The following is a 19,975-nucleotide window of genomic DNA, read 5'->3' as shown; positions in this document are numbered from 1 at the left end:
ACTTTATGCTTTTCTCCAAAGTGACTTACACTGATTTACCCTTTTATACAACTGCGTAATTGTTACTGTACTGTATCTAGCACTATCTTTTTCTTGCAGCTCTAACCACTGCGCCACCTGCTGCCCCAATATTTATACACAGGCGGTTATGTACCGTTTTGCTTTATTTGGATTCATGTTATTTATTCATTTATTTTTTCCTGATTCTTGGTTGCAGGTGAAATTGCTGGGAATCTATTTCATCTCCTCGCAGGAGTTCCTAGCCAACGCATACGTCCTCGCAGTCCTGCTCTTCTTCGCCTTGCTCCTGCAGAGGACCTTCCTTCAGGCCTCCTACTACGTGGCCATCGAGACTGGCATCAACCTGAGAGGCGCTATGCAGGTACTGGGTCCTGGGTCTGACTTTCCCATGTTTCCTCGGGGCACATAGGAGGCAGACTGGCGGCGTTGTTTCCCATCTCCGAGATTTGCTGCCCACTGAGAATGATCACTTTTTGTTCCAGACACGGTAAATTGAGACTTTCCACCATTAGGCCCATGCTCTCCTTCCTCCAGACAAAGATCTACAACAAGATCATGCGGTTGTGCACCTCCAACATGTCCATGGGGGAGATGACCGCCGGCCAGATCTGCAACCTGGTCGCCATAGATACCAACCAGCTCATGTGGTTTTTCTTCCTTTGCCCCAACCTGTGGGCCATGCCGGTGCAGGTAAGACACGCTTGCAGATATTTTTAGCGTTTCCAGCTTTGCTGTGAATGGCCTCCAGCATTGCATAAGTGCCTTTTTTGCTGCATAATTCATCTACTGCTGTTCTGCATAAAAACAAGATGACCAAATCTGTCGCCGAGCACGGTGAAGGTACCTCCTCGGTAACGTGATCTTTAAATGATTTAATTAAGACGCGCTGAAGACCCTGCTTCCTTCCTCAAATGAAATTTACAGATAAATGAAATTTACATTGGAATCAGCCCATAATTCAGTTTTGAGTATTGTTTCCGTTATTATTCTTATGGTCCTTCAAGGACATTTAGGACCTGAAATTGTATTTATCCTTATTTTCATTCCAGCAGTCTTTGCAGTCTTGCCAGGCTGAGTTTTTGTGTCCTCTTAGCAGAATTGTTCTGCGCGCAATTACCAGCTCTGCCGTCGACCGGCGAGTGATCGTTGATCCTTCTGGTCAGGGTCACTCCCAGGTTTCATTACTGCATGGGACGGGGGGCTGGTGTAGCCTGAAGGACTCGCTCATCTATGGGTCCTTGGGGAGGCATCGCAAAGCCCACGTTGAAACGCTGCAGCTGCGTGTTTTATTGCTGAGCACCAGCATGTAACATAATGAATGAAAATTGCTTCATCCAGAATTCCTAAGAATTGCACTGGAGCATTTTTTAAGTTTGCTGCCAAGGTGATAGAGTCCCGTGAGGCAGTTTGCACAGTGATGTGAAGGGATCGCTTGATGCAAAGTGATGTTGGGGGGAAACGTAATCCTGAGACTGGGGGAAGGGGAGGGGAGGAAAGGTGAATGTAATGGGTTCAGATCATGAACTTAAACACACCTTCAAACCCGTCTCCATGTAGAGGCAGGTTGAATCCACACAGTCATTGTGGTGTTTGGCTACAACTTGTTTACATAATGCTGAAATAATAAACAATAAAATAAACCAGGGACACTTACCAGCCTTACAAAAGCTGTAATGTAATCTTTGTCATTTTGTTACCACAGCCACACATTGTCTCATCTTCCAAACGTCCCGAATCACGTTTCGGTGTCGCCGTCACCTCTTACGGAAATCTAGTGATACTACGCACACCTAATAGTCTCAATCTGCTCTTTCTTTTGTACATCATCAGTATAAGATATTAGATGATTATAAGAAATCAGTGCCTTGCTATTTTCTGTCAAACTAAAGGCACGACCACAGCAGTCCAAGAAGGTAACGTTCAGCATCAGCTGAATGCACTTATGTGCCATTAAACCATAAGGAAAGAGGTTACTGGTGTTCATGATTCTTAGCGGATGACAGACAGAGCAAAATAGTGACTCTGTTGCTTTGGGTGTCGCTACAGATCATCGTCGGAGTCATCCTCCTCTACTACCTCCTGGGAATCAGTGCCTTGATTGGGGCCACAGTGATCACCGTCCTGGCCCCCGTGCAGTACTTTGTGGCCACCAAGCTGTCCGAGGCCCAGAAGAGCACATTAGTGAGTACATCACGATCATCTCTTGACTCAGACCTCCACCAGGAGAGGAAACGTTGCGACAAGGTGCTAGAGGTCTGGTTTAAAGAACTCGGTGTTGAAATACCAAATAAGCAACCTGTTGACTCTTGATGTAGAATCGAGCCTCTTTACTGAAGCTCAGTTCTCTTTTCATGCCATTTTCAAGGCAAACATATCACGGCAAAGTGGCGGTCAGCTGCTTGTTGTTCCAAGGAAACTCCACATTTGAGAGTGCAGGCGCCATGCAAATATTTATTTAACTTTTATGCTCCGGTAAGAGAGAATAATAGGCCGCAGGGAAACCAGCGGATTACAAAAGAACGGGAGACGAGGACTAGGAGTGTCTCTCAGTAGCATAGATGTCATATCTTCCCACGAGTAATGTCGCTGAAGTTCACGGGTGTGTGTGTGTGTGTGTGTGTGTGTGTGTGTGTGTGTGTGTGGTGTGAACTTGGTCCTCGCACTGACAGGAGTACTCCAGCGAGAGGTTGAAGAAGACCAACGAGCTTCTCCGTGGAATCAAGCTGCTGAAGCTCTACGCCTGGGAACACATCTTCCGCGACAGTGTGGACGAGACCCGGCAGAAGGAACTGACCAGCCTCAAGTCCTTCGCCCTCTACACGTCTGTGTCCAGTAAGCCCTGCCCCCAGGCCATGCCCACATAACTACCCTGTTTAGCTCAATCAGGGTTGCACTGATGTTGGATGAACACTTGGTTGGAATAAGAGCTTCAGAATTGTCTCTTCAAGCCTTTGTCTTCATGACCTTCATGGTGACCATGTGCTTTCCCTTCTTTCCAGTTTTCATGAACGCCGCTATCCCGATAGCAGCCGTTCTTACTGTAAGTACGGGTCTGGGTCCAAGTGTGTGTCCAGTGTCGCCTGTCGCTTTCCATAGTCCTTCTCTGCTTGACATTGTTCTGCTGTCAGCAGTGAATTGAAAGGCCATCCAATCCATTTCCCCTTCAGAAGCAAAGCCAAACCAGTCGCACCCTGTTCAGAAGAGTTGGTGGCTGACAGCCAGACTCCTCTGAAGGATGTCCAATGACATCTCATGGGGACGTTGTCTGCCTGCTCCCATAAAGTTTGCAGGCGTAAATCCTGGCCTTATTTATAGATGGTTGCAAAGGTTTAGTGAAAGATGAGGTCGTCACCTGCTTCCATGGCGACTGCCAAACTTGGCCTATGCATACAGGAGAGTCGGGGTGGGCTGAGGTCTCACCCGTTCCTGAAACCACCTTGTCGCTGATGCGCGTTGTCCTTGCCCTCCTTCCCCAAGACCTTCGTGGTTCACGTGCACCTGTCCGAGGACTCTGACCTCTCCCCAGCCGTGGCCTTCGCTTCCCTTTCGCTCTTCCACATCCTGGTGTCGCCGCTGTTCCTGCTCTCCAGCGTAGTGCGTTCCACTGTCAAGGCCCTGGTCAGGTGAGCGAGAACAACATCTGGCCACATTTGTACATCCAGTAAGAACCAGCACTACGAGACCAAATGCTGGAGATGGGGTAATAAACCCTGCACTGAGCAACTCATAAAGTCGATTAAGTGGGAATAGTGGAGATTTGATGTTTTATAACCACATATTATCTCTTTAAAAACTATAAAAGGAAATGGTAAATGCTAATCATGAAGGATTAAGAAATTGTTTCTGCTCAGATTACTTTGACATTTACACACAAGAAATTTCCTGCCATAAGAAGAGAATCAATAAAAGTTTAGAATACGTAACAGATAGTGGTTTTCCTTATATGTCATAAAAGGTAAGAGGCAGCTTAAGTCCGTCTCCCAACCTGAAGCCCTGACCCCTCAGGAGAATGAACTTGCTGTTGCCCCGGGGACGGAAAAGTGGACATCACAGGAAACCCAGCACTGCGACATTAAAAACCCCCTTCAGTGGGGGTCTCTCTTTGGGATTTTTTCCATACACAGCCTGTATTGTTTTGTTTTTCGTCATTATTCACAAAAGCGGCGGAAGATCTCCGGCGTGAACAGAGATGCAGCAGGGGAGCCTCAGAAGGATAACGGTATGATGGGACAGTGTTGCAGCCCTCTGTCTCTCTCTCTGAGCTCGCTGGCTTTTCAGACTCTGCTTATTGATCGCAAAATAAAGAGCAGGTCATGAAGAGAAGCCTAAAAGACCTTTGACTCCGTAACTGAAAAGAAAGGAACCTTTCCCTTTGGGAAGCGAAAAAAGATATTAGTAAACAGACACGAAGGTGACAATCTCATACCTTTACAGTCCCAAGTGTCTTTTTAAAAAAGTGCCCATTAGACTTCAGTGGCTGCACCTAGGATCGTCCTCATTAACAGCCAATTATCAGGTGCGGCTGTTAGTCGAGCACATGGGGGTGGGGCTTAAACAGCTAACTCCCTCTTTCATACCATCAAGAAGCATGTTAAAAACAGTCAAGATGTAACACGCTGTAAGAGGCTGATCTTAGTAAATCAGTTGGACTGATTGCAGTCTGACACGGGAGCCACTACATAAGATGCATTGAATTAATTCAACTTGGAACCATAAAATCTGAGCAAACGCAATTACATCCCTGTCTGCTGCTTCAAGGACGAAGACACGAGGTTTTGGACTGGACTGTTGTTTTATCTCCAGAATGCTCTGCTGTCACAGCACTGCTTTGAAAGATTTATAGCTTTACGATTCAGGCTAACACTGCCACATTAGCATTAGCTTCCCGTAATTTTGTTACCGTGGAACATCAAGGTCTGCAGGATCCGTGTCCTAGCCATGGTTCACTTGTATGGATTTTAACAGCTCTGTTCCTTTTATTTTATCAGCTGTGAGTACTACCTTTATGTAGTGTCCATTGTTTTCATCCCCAAGTCACAGGTTTCCGCCCATCTCCCTGTAACTCCAACCATATCTTCCATCCTTTTGCATTCCAAGTGCTGTTTCCACATCTTGACTCGTTACTGCTGTCCCAGTGCCCAAGCATGACCGCTTTCCGTTCATTCCAGATTTTCATCATCATCCCGTCTTCCACCAACTGCATTCCTCTCATGAGTTGCAACCCCGTATATTTCCTCCTTGCGTTGTAGACCTTTGGGTCTTCAGGGTTCTCCTTTCATGTGGGACGCATGGGAGTCCTTCCATATTTGGCATCTCGTAAACATGGCCAGCAAGATAGTGCCCACATTGCGGTTCTGAAGGCAGCTGCCACTGCTGGTCAGCGTTCCCAGAGGTCTCATGTTCCTCCACCCTTCTGTATAGCACATGGTTCAGAAGCCCTTGGCTCTCACATGGCAGGACAGAGTTCAGCGCAAGTTCCGTTTATTTGTGGAAATCAATGGTACAGTAAATTCAAGGTACTGCTGTATCCCAAGGAAATACCCGCTGATTCTTTCAGCACCCTTTTAGCCATCACCATTCTCATGTTTCATCTGCAAACACTTACCACTAAATACTTCTGAGGCAGCGCAATAGGACCTGAAACAGCTGCTCGTCTCTGATCCGCTTCTGCTTCGAATGGACAAAATGTTCAGTCAGCACATTTGAAATAGAAATAACCTGATGAGTTAGACGAAGCTGGCGATGGAAATGAGTACCGAAACACAAATGTGACAGTAAATCCCGCTCAATCACGGCCCCATCACAGATGCTAATGGACGCTAAATGTTAAAGAATGCTAAATGCTAATGAAGACTACATGATGTCTGTTTCCACTTCTTCAGCGTGCAGAAACTGAGTGAGTTCTTTGCAAGTGATGAGATCGGGGAAGAGCAGGACCCCAATGCCATCATCCCCACAAGCACTGGCCACAACAACAAATACCAAGCAGTTGTGAGTACAGAGATGCCCTGGGCCGCCCTGTAGTCTTCTGCTCTTTCTCTGAGCCCTGTTTTTGCTCTGACTCGTTCCCGAGTTCTTAATTTGTTCCACTCCTTTACATCTCAACTCGTCGTCGTTCTCTCGGTCTCTGTCAGCCCTTGAAGGTGGTGAACCGGAAGCGTCCAGGCAGGGAGGACTGGAACAACTACGGGCCTCCGAGGGAACGTGACGGCAACTGCCCTTTAGCCGAGGAGGACAATGTGTGTATCAAGGTGAGATCCCAGAGCGGCCTGTGGATTTCCACCTTCTCGGAGAGATGCTGTACCTCAATGGCATACATTATAGTACCAGTGAAAAGTGTGAGTCCTTTGGCTGGAAACTAATTTTTTGTTCATGTCTGGCATTCGATGAGCAAGTTTAATCAGGAAATGAGCTGCAGTCTTCAAAATTGAATATGGTCCATCGCTTGTGATCGGAGTAAAAACAGCCTGAATTACATGCCCTTCATGTGTCTCCTTCATATGATCAAGTGCTACAGAGGACAGCACAACATTTAAAATTATCACTTCTGACAGAGACCCTCTCAGAATATATTTCTGGCTTGCTATATTTATACATCAGAGGAGGAAGTCTCAAGTGTGGGACAGAGTTGACTGTTTCCTGAGGTGTGTCTGGCAACTTTCCCTTATCAGCAATGGCAGTGAGAGGAGGAAGCATCTTTGGCAGCTGAACACTAGAGATGATCTTGGTCCACAGCATTAGAAGGAGGTCATCCAGGTGCTTGATGTCTTCTGATGTGTCATTTAGTAACATTCATCTTAATGCTTTGAAACAGAGGGCTGAGAAGAAGATGTCTGACATTCAGTCCTCGACTGTCCACCTTATCCACTTAAGTCAGAATCTCATGCAAGAGATGGAGATCCTCTCATTGTTCTGTAAACCTTCCCAGTTCAGTAGTCTTATGGATGAGTTGAGCTGACTTAATTTGACTTAACTTGACTTTTGGTTGAGTTTGGTTGAATTGAGCTGAATTGTCTTGTGGTGGAGTTGGGTTAAGCCAATTTACGATTTACCACTTATCGCAGAAACAGTAGGGGCAACTTCAGCCAGGGGGTCACTGATGCAACGTATCTGTGTGAACTCAACAGATAGTGAGTGGATACTTCACCTGGACAGATGGACCTCCCACTTTGTCAAACATAGACATAAAGATTCCATTTGGTGAGGCATCTTGAAAAGCTACCAATTCCTTTGATGATGTATATGTTCCTGGTATGTTGTTGAGATTCAAAGCTTCAAATTTCACGCATCTGCGGATCCCAGGTCAGATAACCATGATTGTGGGCCAGGTTGGCTGCGGCAAGTCTTCGCTGCTGCTTGCAGCACTGGGGGAGATGCAAAAGATCTCTGGAACCGTCATGTGGAGCAGGTGAGAAAAACAAATTCACTCCCGCATGCTTTTGCTGTCATATGCAGAATATCTCAGTTTCATCACTTTTTAATTTAATCTTTCATTGTTGTTTTCTTGTTGATTGTTGATCCTCTAAGATGGCAATGTTCAGAGAAAGAAAAAAAGTCATATATGGTCTACAGATGGAAACATCTTATAGACACTCGTCTTCGTTCGTCACGTCCAAATCGAAAATGCGCCCACTTTGGGCTTAAAGAAGCTTTGCGAAATGAATTTGCTGTCCATCCTATCATGAGAACCTTGTCAAATTTCAGTTTACACCTCATGAGAAAGCACCTTGCGTGTGAGAAAGGCTCTGAGGATCAGAACAAAAAGCAGTTTTTAAAGATCAATATCGGAATGTGCAGGGGCTCAAGTGAGTTATTTACATTCTCCTGTCTGTGGTTGAGGAAGGACATCCTGAGAAGCTGCCACGTCTCGCTCATTAACATAAGTATTGCTCTTATAATCACAGAGCTGAAATAAAGCTTTACAGCTGTTTGCAGATTTGAATGTAAAACTGACCTCCCCGGAGCTGAAAGAGCACATTTTAATTTCCCAGCTGGCAGCTGGCAGCGTAAACAGCAATCTCCCAAAACCTTAATGTCCTGTAACTGGGAGGCCGTGCGGGAGACTCCGTATCTTATAGATACATCTCCTTGATGAAGTGCTGCTAATCTCTGCACTTCAATGGAGCCGGTTAAAAGTGTGTGTGATGTGGACAAGGTTTGTTTACACTTATCGGGACCCATCGGGGCGCCAAGGCCTGGTTTAATCCCACCGAAAGCGACAGTGATACACAGCCCACGTCCATCTCCGCCATCACGGCACACCGGGGAAATGAGAAACTCAAGTGATTAGCCGCTCCGAAATTGCAGGGTGGGAATGGCCCAGTTGGACGCACCTTCTCTGCTCTCCCCAGACACCTGTCAAGGCTTAATTAATGAGCAAAGACACGTTGAGCAGGAGGCCCATTTGCTTGAAGTCCAATCCTCATCCGTCTCGCGCAAGATTGCTATCCAGCCCCGTCCGGGCATTACGCCTTATCACGCATCTAGAAAGGGCAGATAACGAAGGTGGCAATTTAGGCTTCCTTCTTCCAAAGCTTTTTCACAATTTCTCCAGAAGTATGAGTGATGCAGTAAATGTAATGTATTACTAAGTACCTCTGCATACAAGTGACAATCCAGTGCTTGACAATCCAGCATGAAACTGTGTTGCAATGCAAAGAGCAGTGTGGGACTAGAGTCAGTCGTGCAACAAATAAAAAATTTAAATGTATACATATATAGACGAGGAAAGAGCAACCGCATAAAATATAATCTCTAATTATATATATATATATAGACTTTTACATTTACATTTATTCGTTCTGCAGACGCTTTTCTCCAAAAACCCAGCAAATCCATTTAAAGCAGCAGTAAGAGACGTTTGGAACGCGACTCGCAGCATCCTCACTCTCGATGCCTCCATCTGTCATGTTGTTCAGGTTCTGGAGCACATGCTTCACATGTGACGATGTCGAGGCGGAGTAATTGCTGTGCGGCACACGTTTTTCTCCTTTCGTCACAACAATTTTTGGTGACATTCTGTCTGATAATCACCAGTGAAATCATATAGTACTGTATATAATATACTGAATGCCACTGAATATTCATACAAGGCAACAGCGCTGACTACTATGCCACCTGCTGTCATATATATCACTGAAATACTCCTGGTGCATGATGTTCAGATTCGACTGAGCAACTCCCGCCAAGCACAGTACCGTGTCAAAGCCAGTAAGTGCTACTTGTGCTCGAGGGAAATTTTCTTGACTGGGAGTACAAGGGAACCGGGGCCGTTTCCATGGCAATTTTTACCAAAATTGGTCACAAACAACGAGTGATTTTATCAAATGTGCCATCAGGAGATTTTAAAAAAAAAAAAAGGTTTTCAAGAGGGTCCAGAGATTATTGTATTGTGACATGTCAGGGGGCCCCAATGTGGCCCCCGGGACCCAATCCAATTGCCGAAGCCCAGGACCCACCCAGATTTCAAGTGCTATTTACCGGGTCGGTGTTATCGGTCCTTTTTCTGACTTACCTCTAATGTCTGTTTATTTGTATTTTTAAAATGTTGTTGCCATTCAAGCTTTAATTGGGGAGTGAAAAAGATGAAAGCTGTCATTATTTGTAATTCTGCATAACTGCATTATCCATTTATCTGATGCTTTTCTGCAAATTGACTGATGACATTAAGCTAATTCCACTGATTTATTCACCTATACAGCTGGGTTATTTTTATTATATCTATTGAGGAATATATACTTTGATCAAAAGTGCCGCAGCAGGAAGTGAGATTCGAATCTGGATGTTTTGGGTGCAAGGCAGCCCACTACCTGCTGTCCCTGTGTCATAAAACCTGTACTGTAATCAGGTTTCAGTAATTACAGTATTCAGTAGTCAATGAATACCAGTGTTTCCTAACTTATAGTGCTTCGATCCATATTTTTGATTCTCCCCTGGATTTCAAGTCCTCGCTCTTCATTTTCAACTCAGCAAAAATAATTCTCAATTAAATTTGCAACAACAAGCTATAGCGCATTGGAATCTGTGGTGCCTAGAGGGATTTCTGGTGTCACCATGGAAACAGGCCTATATATCAGTCCTTCGTGCATCTCATCATGTGAAGATTTCAGTGTAAAGCCACTGCTGTTGGACAAATTCCACCATTGGAGCATTCACAGAGCGGCACCGATGTAGACGCTTGAGCATTTCACAGATGCTAAAAATATTGCAGTCACTCTGCAAACGTGCCAAAAGCTGGGCTGCCAACAGAGCTACAGACAATCTCAGAGTGCTTTACCAGGGTACAAATAAAATAAATGACCAACACATGTTGGCAAGTGACTTTACATATTAAGTACAACTCGGATAATAAGGACAAAAAACGATCAAATACTTAACAGAATTCTCGAAAATATTTTAACAGGGAAGCTGGTGATACACTGGTTAGAGCTGCTACCTCTGAATTCAAAGGTCACAGGTTAAATTCCATCAGCTGCTGTAGTACCCTTGATCAAGGTACTTACCCTGAATTGCTCCAGTAAAAACTACCCTGCTGAGTAAATATTTATCTGACACATTTCTCCAGAGCAGCTTACAATGTTAAGCTACCTGCAAATATTTGCCCATTTATACAGCTGGGTAATTTTTCCTGGAGTAATTCGGGGTAAAGCACCTTCAAGGGTACTACAGCACAAGGTGGGATTTGAACCTATGACCTCAGAATCCAAAGGCAGCAGCTCTAATCACTATACTACCTGCTGCCCTTTACTGTACGTCACTTAGGAAAACACCGTCAGATAATAATTAAGAAAATCTATTTAATTTGTCCAAGTCTTTATGTTCATAAGTCTTCAGCCCGCAGTGTGGTCTGCGTTTTAATGTCATCTCATGTTCTGTTCTGTTCTGTCCGCAGTCCGCCTGACCCCGACTCTGAAGGAGAAGAAAGGTACGAATTCAGTCCTCAAGTCTCTTAATTCATTTTTTTGGGTAAACAGGAGCATAGTAAATAATGTAGAGCAGAACAAGAGCTTAAGTGGATTTTCCACCCCTGTCCGGGGCATCATTGCGCCTCGCACTTGATACCGGCATAATCTCCATGTTCATGTGTCGTGTTCATGTCTGATGACTAATTTCAGAAGTGGCTTAGAACACACCTGCGGAGCACCTTTTCACGTTCTGTACGGTAATCCTGTTAGCAGCAGAGTTACAGATATCATTCAGTGGTGAAATTGATGTTTCTGTATGCACACTAGTGGCTTTAAGCTGTTGTGGAGAGCCTGCAATTTACCGTCCGTCTGTCATTTGTTCTGTTACACCTCACTGCTGACAGTGCAGACCTTGTGATGCAGTGTTGCAGGCGTGTTAAAACCTGTTTTCATCTCAGCGTACTGCCCGGAATTCAGTCTTTAAAATTATGTTCTCCGGCGCCTTCCTCCACACATACACACACCATCTGAAACCACTTGTCCCATACGGGGTCGCGGGGAGCCGGAGCCTAACCCGGCAACACAGGGCGAAAGGCCGGAGGGGGAGGGGACACACCCAGGACGGGATGCCAGTCCGTCGCAAGGCACACCAAGCGGGACTCAAACCCCAGACCTATCGGAGAGCAGGACCCGGTCTAACCCCCTGTGCCACCGCGTCCCCCCCATTGCTCCATATATTTGTGTATTATTGCATATAATTATGTATTATAGCTTTATCCTAGACTTTTACAGAACCTTACTTGGGAATAAATCAAGGAACAGAAATATATTAGTAACACTAATAAGCTTATTGATTGTGTAGAAAATAAAAGCTGATACAGACTGCACATGTTTATGAGATGAATCGGTCATTGCGGGAAAAGGGACTTTAATTTTATGAACAGACTTCGAGTCCCAATTGTGTTAGTAAGTTGAGGAGCTGGTGATTTTTTTTTTTTTTTTGGTCAGAGTCCACTAGTGAAAAATGATGTATATGTAAATGGACAGTGGCTACTTGAATCCCCGCATCTATCTATCAGCGTTTAAGTGTGAAGAAGAAGAAAGGCTGAAAGGCTGATCAGTAAAGGCAGGCTGGCCGACCGGGGAGAGTCAATAACGGTCACCCGGAGTGACACAGACAGTTGTCTTTTCTCGTTAGAGCACAGTGAGAGCCAAGAACAACCGAGTCCCGTCACCGACCCCCCCAGTGGCTCTCGGATCATCCGTCACCTTACCAGGAGCAGGATGTGCGTGTCCCTGTGTCCTGCTTTCACCTTGTCCGTGCAGTCCACGTTCGAAAGCTCTCTGTTGTTTGAACAGAAATCGAATGGTGCTTCTATACTCTACCGTGGACATCTGATCTGAATTCAGTATTAAAATGTCAAATCCTTATAAATGCATTTTTACATTTGTGTGTACATTTTTCGCAGCTCTACGGAAAAGGACGCAGGTGCAGATGGAGATTCCAGGTAAAGTATCACTTACCATCACGTGGAAGTGCAGTTAGGTTTTTGCCCACAATGCTTTGCTGCAGTGCTGTGTCGCGTTACCCCCAAAAGGCCCACGTCTAGATTTGGTTCTTGCTCTGTGACCCCCCCCCCCACCCGGGGATTGTGGAGCTGAGCGCATAGCACAGCGGTTAGCTCGAGTGTGTGCTTCAGTTTACGATTCATTAACCATGAAACTTGCAGCGCTGCAGCAGAGCGGAATCAGGTGAAGTCAGTGACCTCAAAGGCTTATTTGCAGACGATCGTGATTTTGCCCGAAGCCTCAAAGCTCTCTGCCGTGTCTCATCTCCCACTGACAGGAAGAGAGGCCCCGTGGCTTATGCCTCCCAGAAGCCCTGGCTCCTGAACGCCACCCTCGTGGAGAACATCACCTTTGAGATGCCCCTGAACAAGCAGCGGTTTGTGGCACCTCTGAAAAGTTGTGGCTCTACATGTCGTGATGCAATGACACATCCAGTGTGCTCAGTCTTAGGGTAGGGGTAGTTGGTGGCGTAGCAGTTACAGGTGTCACCTTGCGCCTAAAGGACTTGGGTTTGAATCGTTGCATCTACTCTAGTACCCTCGGTTAAGGAACTTACCCCGAATTGATACGGTAAAAATTCTTCTGCTGTACAAACTGGTAAATCAATGCGGCTTAGTGTAGAAATCTCACACCGTAAGTCACCTTGCAGAGAAGTGTCGGATAAATGAGTGAAAGACTGACACTTTTATGTTTAATATCCAGTGTTAGATGCTATTGACCATTATGTCTCGGATGCCTTTCTCCAAGGAAAATTACAATGTGAGGTTTGTGGGTTTGTACGCTGAGCTACTAACACTGATTTACCCACTTTTACTGCAAGGCCCTTTCAATGTAGCAACTCGGGAGAAGCGCCTTCCTTGATCAAGGGTAATCCAGCAGGAGGAGGGATTCAAACTCAGGAGGTTCAGTTTGAAGGCAACAGCCATGACTATTATGATACCCGCTGGCCCATGTGACAGAAGGGGCCTGGTGCTGTGCCCCATGCAAATGAAATTAGCATCATGAACGGCAGTTGTTTAAGGTGTTCGGTACGTTACATTAAGTGTGAACTACAGCACCCGGAGCCCTGTTACTCTTTATTGCTGTAAAGTGCTGTCCAGTTACCGAAGCCCACGCTGGGTTTCATCGTTTTGGTGCCTCAGCGGAGGCTGCCGGGAGTGCGGGGCCCCAGCTGCAAACGCACAACACCATATGCTGCCCGTTGTCAGTCAGCTGCCACTGCTTTGCCCGGCAACCGAATGGCCTCCCAGGGAGGCAGAGAAACATCTCCATTAATTGTCACGTTTCCGCTTTGCTGAACGGATGTGAAAAGGGGCCTCCGTCACGTTGCTGTAGCGCTCGCGCGTCCACGGCCTCCCAAGGCCGCACCCCCTAGCCCAACCCCCCTTCTCTGTAAACGGTAGATGACCACATCTGTTACCCTGACTATCAATATCCATCGGGTACACGTTCCCTTTTCTAGAATTTTCTTCACATTGTGAGGAATTTGCTGTTTCCAGCAGCGGAGGAATCCAAAGGGTGGGAGGTTAAGTAGCCAGAGCACCTACAAATAAAGAATAAAATGTCAACGGCTGTTTATATGCCACACACGCCGTTTCAAAATGACTTTTCAATGACTCCGACCTTTTAGAGCAGGGCGGTGTCGCTTTGTGTCCGTGGTATTTACTGATCTGTAACGGTGCTATTTATACCGGAGCAACACATCGGCGCGGCGAGAAAACCTTCCGAAGTGTTCTTCCGAAAAACGAACCAAAACTGTCAACTACACAGTTTATACAAGAACTCCTTGCATACACAGTTTTGTTACCGTCTCAAAACAGAGCTTTGAAATGTGAATTTCCTCACAAGTGTGTGTGTGTTTGTGCGCCCTCTGTACATGGGTTCCTGTTGTAAGAGCTGGTTCTGGGTCTCATCCAGGTACAAAACGGTGATAGAAGCCTGCTCCCTGCAGCCCGATATTGACATTCTACCCCAAGGCGACCAGACGGAGATAGGAGAGCGGGTCAGTTTCCATCCACACACTCCCTCCGTTGTATTTCAGCTCTCGCCTTTCCTTTCACGGCATCGGTGCACTTTTATTTTCTGTCAGTTTCCTCAGTTAATTTGCGTAAATGTGCCTGTCCATTATACCGACGTGAACACGGTGCTTCCACCTGTCTTTGTATGATTTCATGAGTGCTTTGACAGTTTTAATCAGCTGTGAGCAGAAGAGGCTTTGCCTCCGTTTACCGTATATATGTATTTGAATTTATGTGTGTGTGTACATCTGCACGTTGGAAAGACTACACACCGTGATGCTATTAATCAGAGATGAAGGGAGACTGTCCTGCTGATGCACTTCATTCCGTTGAGGAAGCAGGGTTGCTTTATTCTGCTCCACCGGCCCTTCACAACACCAGAGGAGAACAGGTTCAGGAACCGCCCTGGGCCTCCGGGGTGCTGCAGACAGCGGTAGTCACGTGTAAAATCGCTTTGTTACGTAACCCACAACCTCCCCCCTCGGAAGCCAGCGGCGCCTCTTAGCCTCGCTGTCTCATTTAGAAGAGGCCAAGGCTGAATTTCGGTGGGAAGCACTCGTGCAAATGGGCCAATGGGCCAATGATTTCCTCTCTCACTCTCATCGTCGGGGAAGAGCTCCTACTTCTATCTTAGTGACGGCTTGGCTGCCTGAGGCTCCATCTCTCCCTTCATACCCCAGGGAATCATCCTCTCTGGTGGTCAGCGACAGCGCATCAGCGTGGCCCGGGCGCTATACCAGCAGACCAACGTGGTGTTTCTGGTGAGTGGAGGCCTCCATCCACCTCCACTGCCATCTCCATCTCTCATATTCATACTCATGCTGGCCAATTCAAGTTGTTCCCTCAACGGATCGGACCCAACTCTCCATTTCCCTTTCCCCATTGCTCCCTGCCTCACAGCGTTTGACTCGTGTCACATTCGGTGAAATTGCATGACCGGTGACTCACTGTGGCCCTGCTGCCTTCAATCCTTAGAGCAGGACTTAATGCCATAATAGAGCATCTTGTGCTTCTAGAAGGCCTCCAGGATGCCAACTAAGTGATGTTGTTATTGTTGTGCACATTCAGTAACTGCTCCCTTTGAACCGAGATCGTTGTTGCTCCCTGATCTCACTGTATGACCCCACAAACGCCTCTCTCACGTCCTGTTTAGGATGATCCCTTCTCAGCTCTGGACATCCACCTGAGTGACCATCTCATGCAGGAAGGCATCTTGAAGCTCCTCAGGGAGGAGAAGAGGACGGTGGTGCTGGTCACTCACAAGTTGCAGTATCTCCCCCATGCGGATTGGGTGAGAGGTCGTTCCGTGTTGGGTGTGGTCTTGGAACATCTCAGTTGTGTAACATTGGCTCATCATCTCTTTTGGGGACTAAAGGAAGAGAGTTACCTTTTTTCTGAATGGATCTGTTTCTCACTCAGATAATTGCCATGAAGGATGGGACTATTCAAACAGAGGGGACCTTGAAGGACATCCAGAACTCAGAGCCAGAGCTGTTTGAACACTGGAAAACTCTGATGCATCGACAGGACCAAGAGTTTGAGAAGGTCAGAGATCTTTGGTTAAAGGCATTTCGCAGCCATGTGAGCTTTTACTTGTGTTACATAAAACCTCACTATGAATACAGAGGGAATAATCGTACTGTCGACCCATGTGTGGATTATATTTTAAGTTGACCAACATCACAAGTTTTCAAGCATCAGTGAAGTCAATAAATCTGGCTTCAGACATCACCGTGCATTCGATAACATTTGCCTTCATCAGGAGACGGTGACAGAGACCTTGACAATGCTGGAGAGGAAGAACTTGCGGAGGGCCATGTACTCCAGAGAGGCCCTGAAGACTGAAGAAGAGGATGAAGGTAAGACAATGCAAAAAAACTGTTTCACACAACTTTACTGGTGATATCGGTTTGGTCATTTTTTTATTCATTCCGAAGTGTTTCTCAACAAGGGTTTTAAATGTCGACTTCATTGTCGTGTACAAATGTCTTGTTCCTGCCTTATGTGCTCATCAAGCAGTGCTTCTGTTTCCATTACTTTTTGTGCAAGACTGCGGTTGTAACACATTTACAGGAGCGTGAAAACACATGAGCCGATGACCTGTCCACTATTGGTCCTTCACTAAAATGTCGTCCTTTGCAGTTCACTGTTATTTGTTGCTGCCTCCTGGTGTCTATTACTGTCAGTCCCTGATGTCCAGCTTCAGAGATGTGCTCTTTACCTGCTCTGTTATTTCCTGTATCTTGGTGGCACACCTGTGTGGATATGTGGGACATCTTCAGCACCTGATGTTGCTTTTAATGCTGATACAGGTGTGGGAGAACTGCATGGTTTTTTGCAATGGCTGTGGTTGAAGTGCATTCTGCTGTGGGTGTGGCATCCCTTCAGCTCCGTTCCCATTGACCTCGATGCTTTGTCAACCCCATCTCCCCAAAAACATCACCAGCATGACCCAAAGCCGCGTCTTCTTTCCTTGATGCCTACCTGCTTCCGCTGCACATTGCATCATTAGGCGTGATGCTTAGAGAGGCGAGCCTTGGCGCTGCTTGAAGTGCTATGTTGAAGTGCCTTCTCTGTAATCACTCTCTCTTTTGACATCAAGCATCGCACATTTCGGTTAATAGAGCCTACTACTCCTTCAGCAACTGAGTTGTGAACAACTAGGTGAACACAACCCATCTTGCCTGAAGTTCCCCAACAGGACTGCATGTATTTCCAGTCAGAAGACTTCTTTTGGTGTACTTTTCCCCCAGAGATTCAAAAACCACTCTCCATTCTTCCCAAGATACCTCCACTTGTGCACTTATGTGCAAAGAGACTAATCTCAGCCATCAAAATGCATTTATCAAGAAGATGGCCCCAGTAGCTTCTTTAAAGCAAACCATGTTGTTCTTTGACTCAACGCAGAGACAATGAGCAATGCCAAAGTTCTTGCAAAAGATCAAAATGATGAGATTGGAGAAAAGCTCAGAAGATTTGCAAGAATGTTGAATGTAAATACAGAAAAAAAGATCATGTAAGTCTTGCATGGAAGGACTGTGAGATCCTGTCTCAGTTGATCCATTCATGTTACTGAATGACACCGGACCATAAACCTGTTTCTGAGCTACCCTTTTGGCTTTGTGCTTGCTTTTACAGTGATAGTTGGACATTGAATTGGAAGGACCGCTTTCATTATTCTCCTCCACATCAGATCAGTGCACCACATTGTGAATGGCAACTCATTAGTGTTCCTTTTTCCCCAACAAATTAGGCTTGTGTAAAGGGGTGGGAAATGTGTTTCCAGCACAACTGATGGTGATAGTCACTGTTCTTGAGAAAAATATGTTATTTCAGCTCAATGGCTTGTTTTTTTAAGATCCCAAAAGCTGAGTACCAGTAAGCACTGGACTCACATTTTAACCAAGGAACAAAACTCATCTCCCATGTAAATTAATAAAGCACTTCTATAGATCGATACACAGAGAGACACTTTTTATACTATCTGCTTTCATTGCTGAAAACCTTGTGCAAGCATTTGCTTATTTCACTGCTTTTATGTGTGCTTCTCCATTGACTGTTTTATGACTGATGACTTTTTAATGAATCTCATTCAAGAAAAAAGAAAATGTTATAAGTAAAACTTGACCTGAAATCTCTAGCAGATAATAGGAAGATAAATCATATTTTTCTAAGAATTTTTGTTTGATGTATGGAAATGAGCCATTTGCTTAGACCTGAGTCCAAGTGCCATTCAGTCTGGCGATAAGCTACTGAATCACTCTTGTTTATTGTTTCGGCTGACAAATTGTGTCATTTGTAATTACAAATGAAAGGACAGCTGTGCAAGCGTATTAATTATTGTACAGCACATTCAGTAAAGATTGCCTAAACAGCAAGGAACTGCCCGCCTCATCCGTGTCCTTGTCCCTTTTCATTGCAGAGGAGTTCACTGAGAGTGATGAGGAGGACAACATATCACAGGTGCTGCGGCACAGAGCCACCATCCCCTGGCGGTCCTGTGGCACCTACCTGAGCTCTGCTGGGCTACTGCTTCTGTCACTGCTGCTATTATCGCAGCTGCTCAAACACACAGTGATGGTGGCCATTGACTTCTGGTTGGCCCACTGGACCTCCCACGCCATCCAAGTTGACATTGCTGGGCGCAACTGCACAATGAGTCGGGTAGGGGGGAAGCACCAAGACCATATGGCATAATCCTGAACTAGAACATACCGCAGTAATGATACCAAGACAAACTTCGAATTCCATACCATAAAATACCATCCATTATTATTTATACTTGTCACTGGTAAATTGCCACCCTAATAAATGCTTTTAACTCACAATGGTAAAAAAAACTGTTCAGGCAACATTGCGGTAAATGTAAACTATGTGGTATCTCTTTTGAAAGCATCTCTATGTAATGAATACCATTTGCTGATATCAGTTTAATGTCCGGGGGCGTGGTGGCACAGCGGGTTTGGCCGGGCCTGCTCTCCAGTAGGTCTGGGGTTCGAGTCCCGCTTGGAGTGCTTTGCGACAGACTGGTGTCCTGTCCTCGATGTGTCCCCTCCCCCTCCAGCCTTGCGCCCTGTGTTGCTGGGTTAGGGTCCAGCTTGCTGCGACCCCGCTTGGGATAAGCGGTTTCAGAATGTGTGTGTGCGCGTGTGTGTGTATGTGTGTGTGTGCGAGTTTAATGTCACATTACACTTACTACAGCAATAAGAAACACTTCTACATCTGGCGCCGCACTTCTGAGTCTGACCTGAGATAACAAGGTTGTGTTGTTGATTCATCTTGAGCACAGCAGTTGGGGAGGGGTTATCGAGTTGGTATATGTTTAGAAAATGTGGTTCGTATTGATAGACGTCCTAGTGTCTGCTGGACGATGTGATGAAAGCCAGCTCTGGTTTCCCTGAGTCATCTCATAGCTAACACTCTGAGCTTCAGCACAGATATGCTGGGGCTCCTCAAACAGAGGACAGTCGCTGTAGCACCAGTTGAACTCTGCTACTCCTCTGAAGCCGCCTGACCCCAAATGCGCTGCCTGTACAGAAGGTCCTTGAGTCTACGATCATAATTTCGGTGAAGCAAGACCAAAATACCACAGTACAGAGGATGACACATGGTACTATGTGCTATATGCCACCACGCAGCCTGAAGCACACAAATGAAATTGAGCAATTCAACCACTCCAACGTGTCCAGTCGCCAGGCGAGGCCAAACGCAGCTGTTATCATCATCAGTGTGCGCCCCCAAAAAGCCAAGTACAGACCGCTGCATTGATGTGCTTGCACAGGGTCAGGTCCCCACAGACGCACAGTCCACATTTTGTTGGCTGTGTTTTATGCACTTCTGACTGGAAGGCATTTCTCTCCTGTTTAAAGGCTGCAATCAGCATAGAAATTGTGTAATAAGTTTCTCCGTCCTGTTAATTTGTCACATTCCTGAAATGTGTTGCAAATGCATTGAATTTCCTTT

At 45.9% G+C, this 19,975-nt stretch overlaps 1 protein-coding gene across 3 annotated transcripts in view; it reads left to right on the top strand.

Moving 5' to 3' along the window:
• The window catches only part of abcc8 (ATP-binding cassette, sub-family C (CFTR/MRP), member 8), a 46,102-nt gene that overhangs the window by 18,050 nt on the left and 8,077 nt on the right, over window positions 1-19,975 (top strand). For 2 of the 3 annotated variants that reach the window (XM_018765512.2, XM_018765513.2), the window contains exons 8-26: window positions 218-382; window positions 556-711; window positions 2,068-2,202; window positions 2,691-2,853; window positions 3,021-3,061; window positions 3,499-3,644; window positions 5,904-6,012; window positions 6,156-6,272; window positions 7,149-7,221; window positions 7,324-7,429; window positions 10,913-10,945; window positions 12,395-12,433; window positions 12,772-12,870; window positions 14,412-14,496; window positions 15,193-15,273; window positions 15,666-15,803; window positions 15,932-16,057; window positions 16,275-16,371; window positions 18,435-18,676. In XM_018765512.2, the coding sequence (XP_018621028.2) occupies window positions 218-382; window positions 556-711; window positions 2,068-2,202; window positions 2,691-2,853; window positions 3,021-3,061; window positions 3,499-3,644; window positions 5,904-6,012; window positions 6,156-6,272; window positions 7,149-7,221; window positions 7,324-7,429; window positions 10,913-10,945; window positions 12,395-12,433; window positions 12,772-12,870; window positions 14,412-14,496; window positions 15,193-15,273; window positions 15,666-15,803; window positions 15,932-16,057; window positions 16,275-16,371; window positions 18,435-18,676 (2,151 nt within the window). Of the gene's footprint in view, window positions 1-217; window positions 383-555; window positions 712-2,067; window positions 2,203-2,690; window positions 2,854-3,020; window positions 3,062-3,498; window positions 3,645-5,903; window positions 6,013-6,155; window positions 6,273-7,148; window positions 7,222-7,323; window positions 7,430-10,912; window positions 10,946-12,394; window positions 12,434-12,771; window positions 12,871-14,411; window positions 14,497-15,192; window positions 15,274-15,665; window positions 15,804-15,931; window positions 16,058-16,274; window positions 16,372-16,794; window positions 16,825-18,434; window positions 18,677-19,975 lie in introns of all 3 variants that reach the window. The other variant, XM_029252390.1, reaches the window with a different exon arrangement.

This window comes from Scleropages formosus, chromosome 5, assembly GCF_900964775.1.
Source record: "Scleropages formosus chromosome 5, fSclFor1.1, whole genome shotgun sequence".
NCBI lineage: Eukaryota > Metazoa > Chordata > Actinopteri > Osteoglossiformes > Osteoglossidae > Scleropages > Scleropages formosus.
This window is presented reverse-complemented; position numbering and strand designations above follow the sequence as displayed.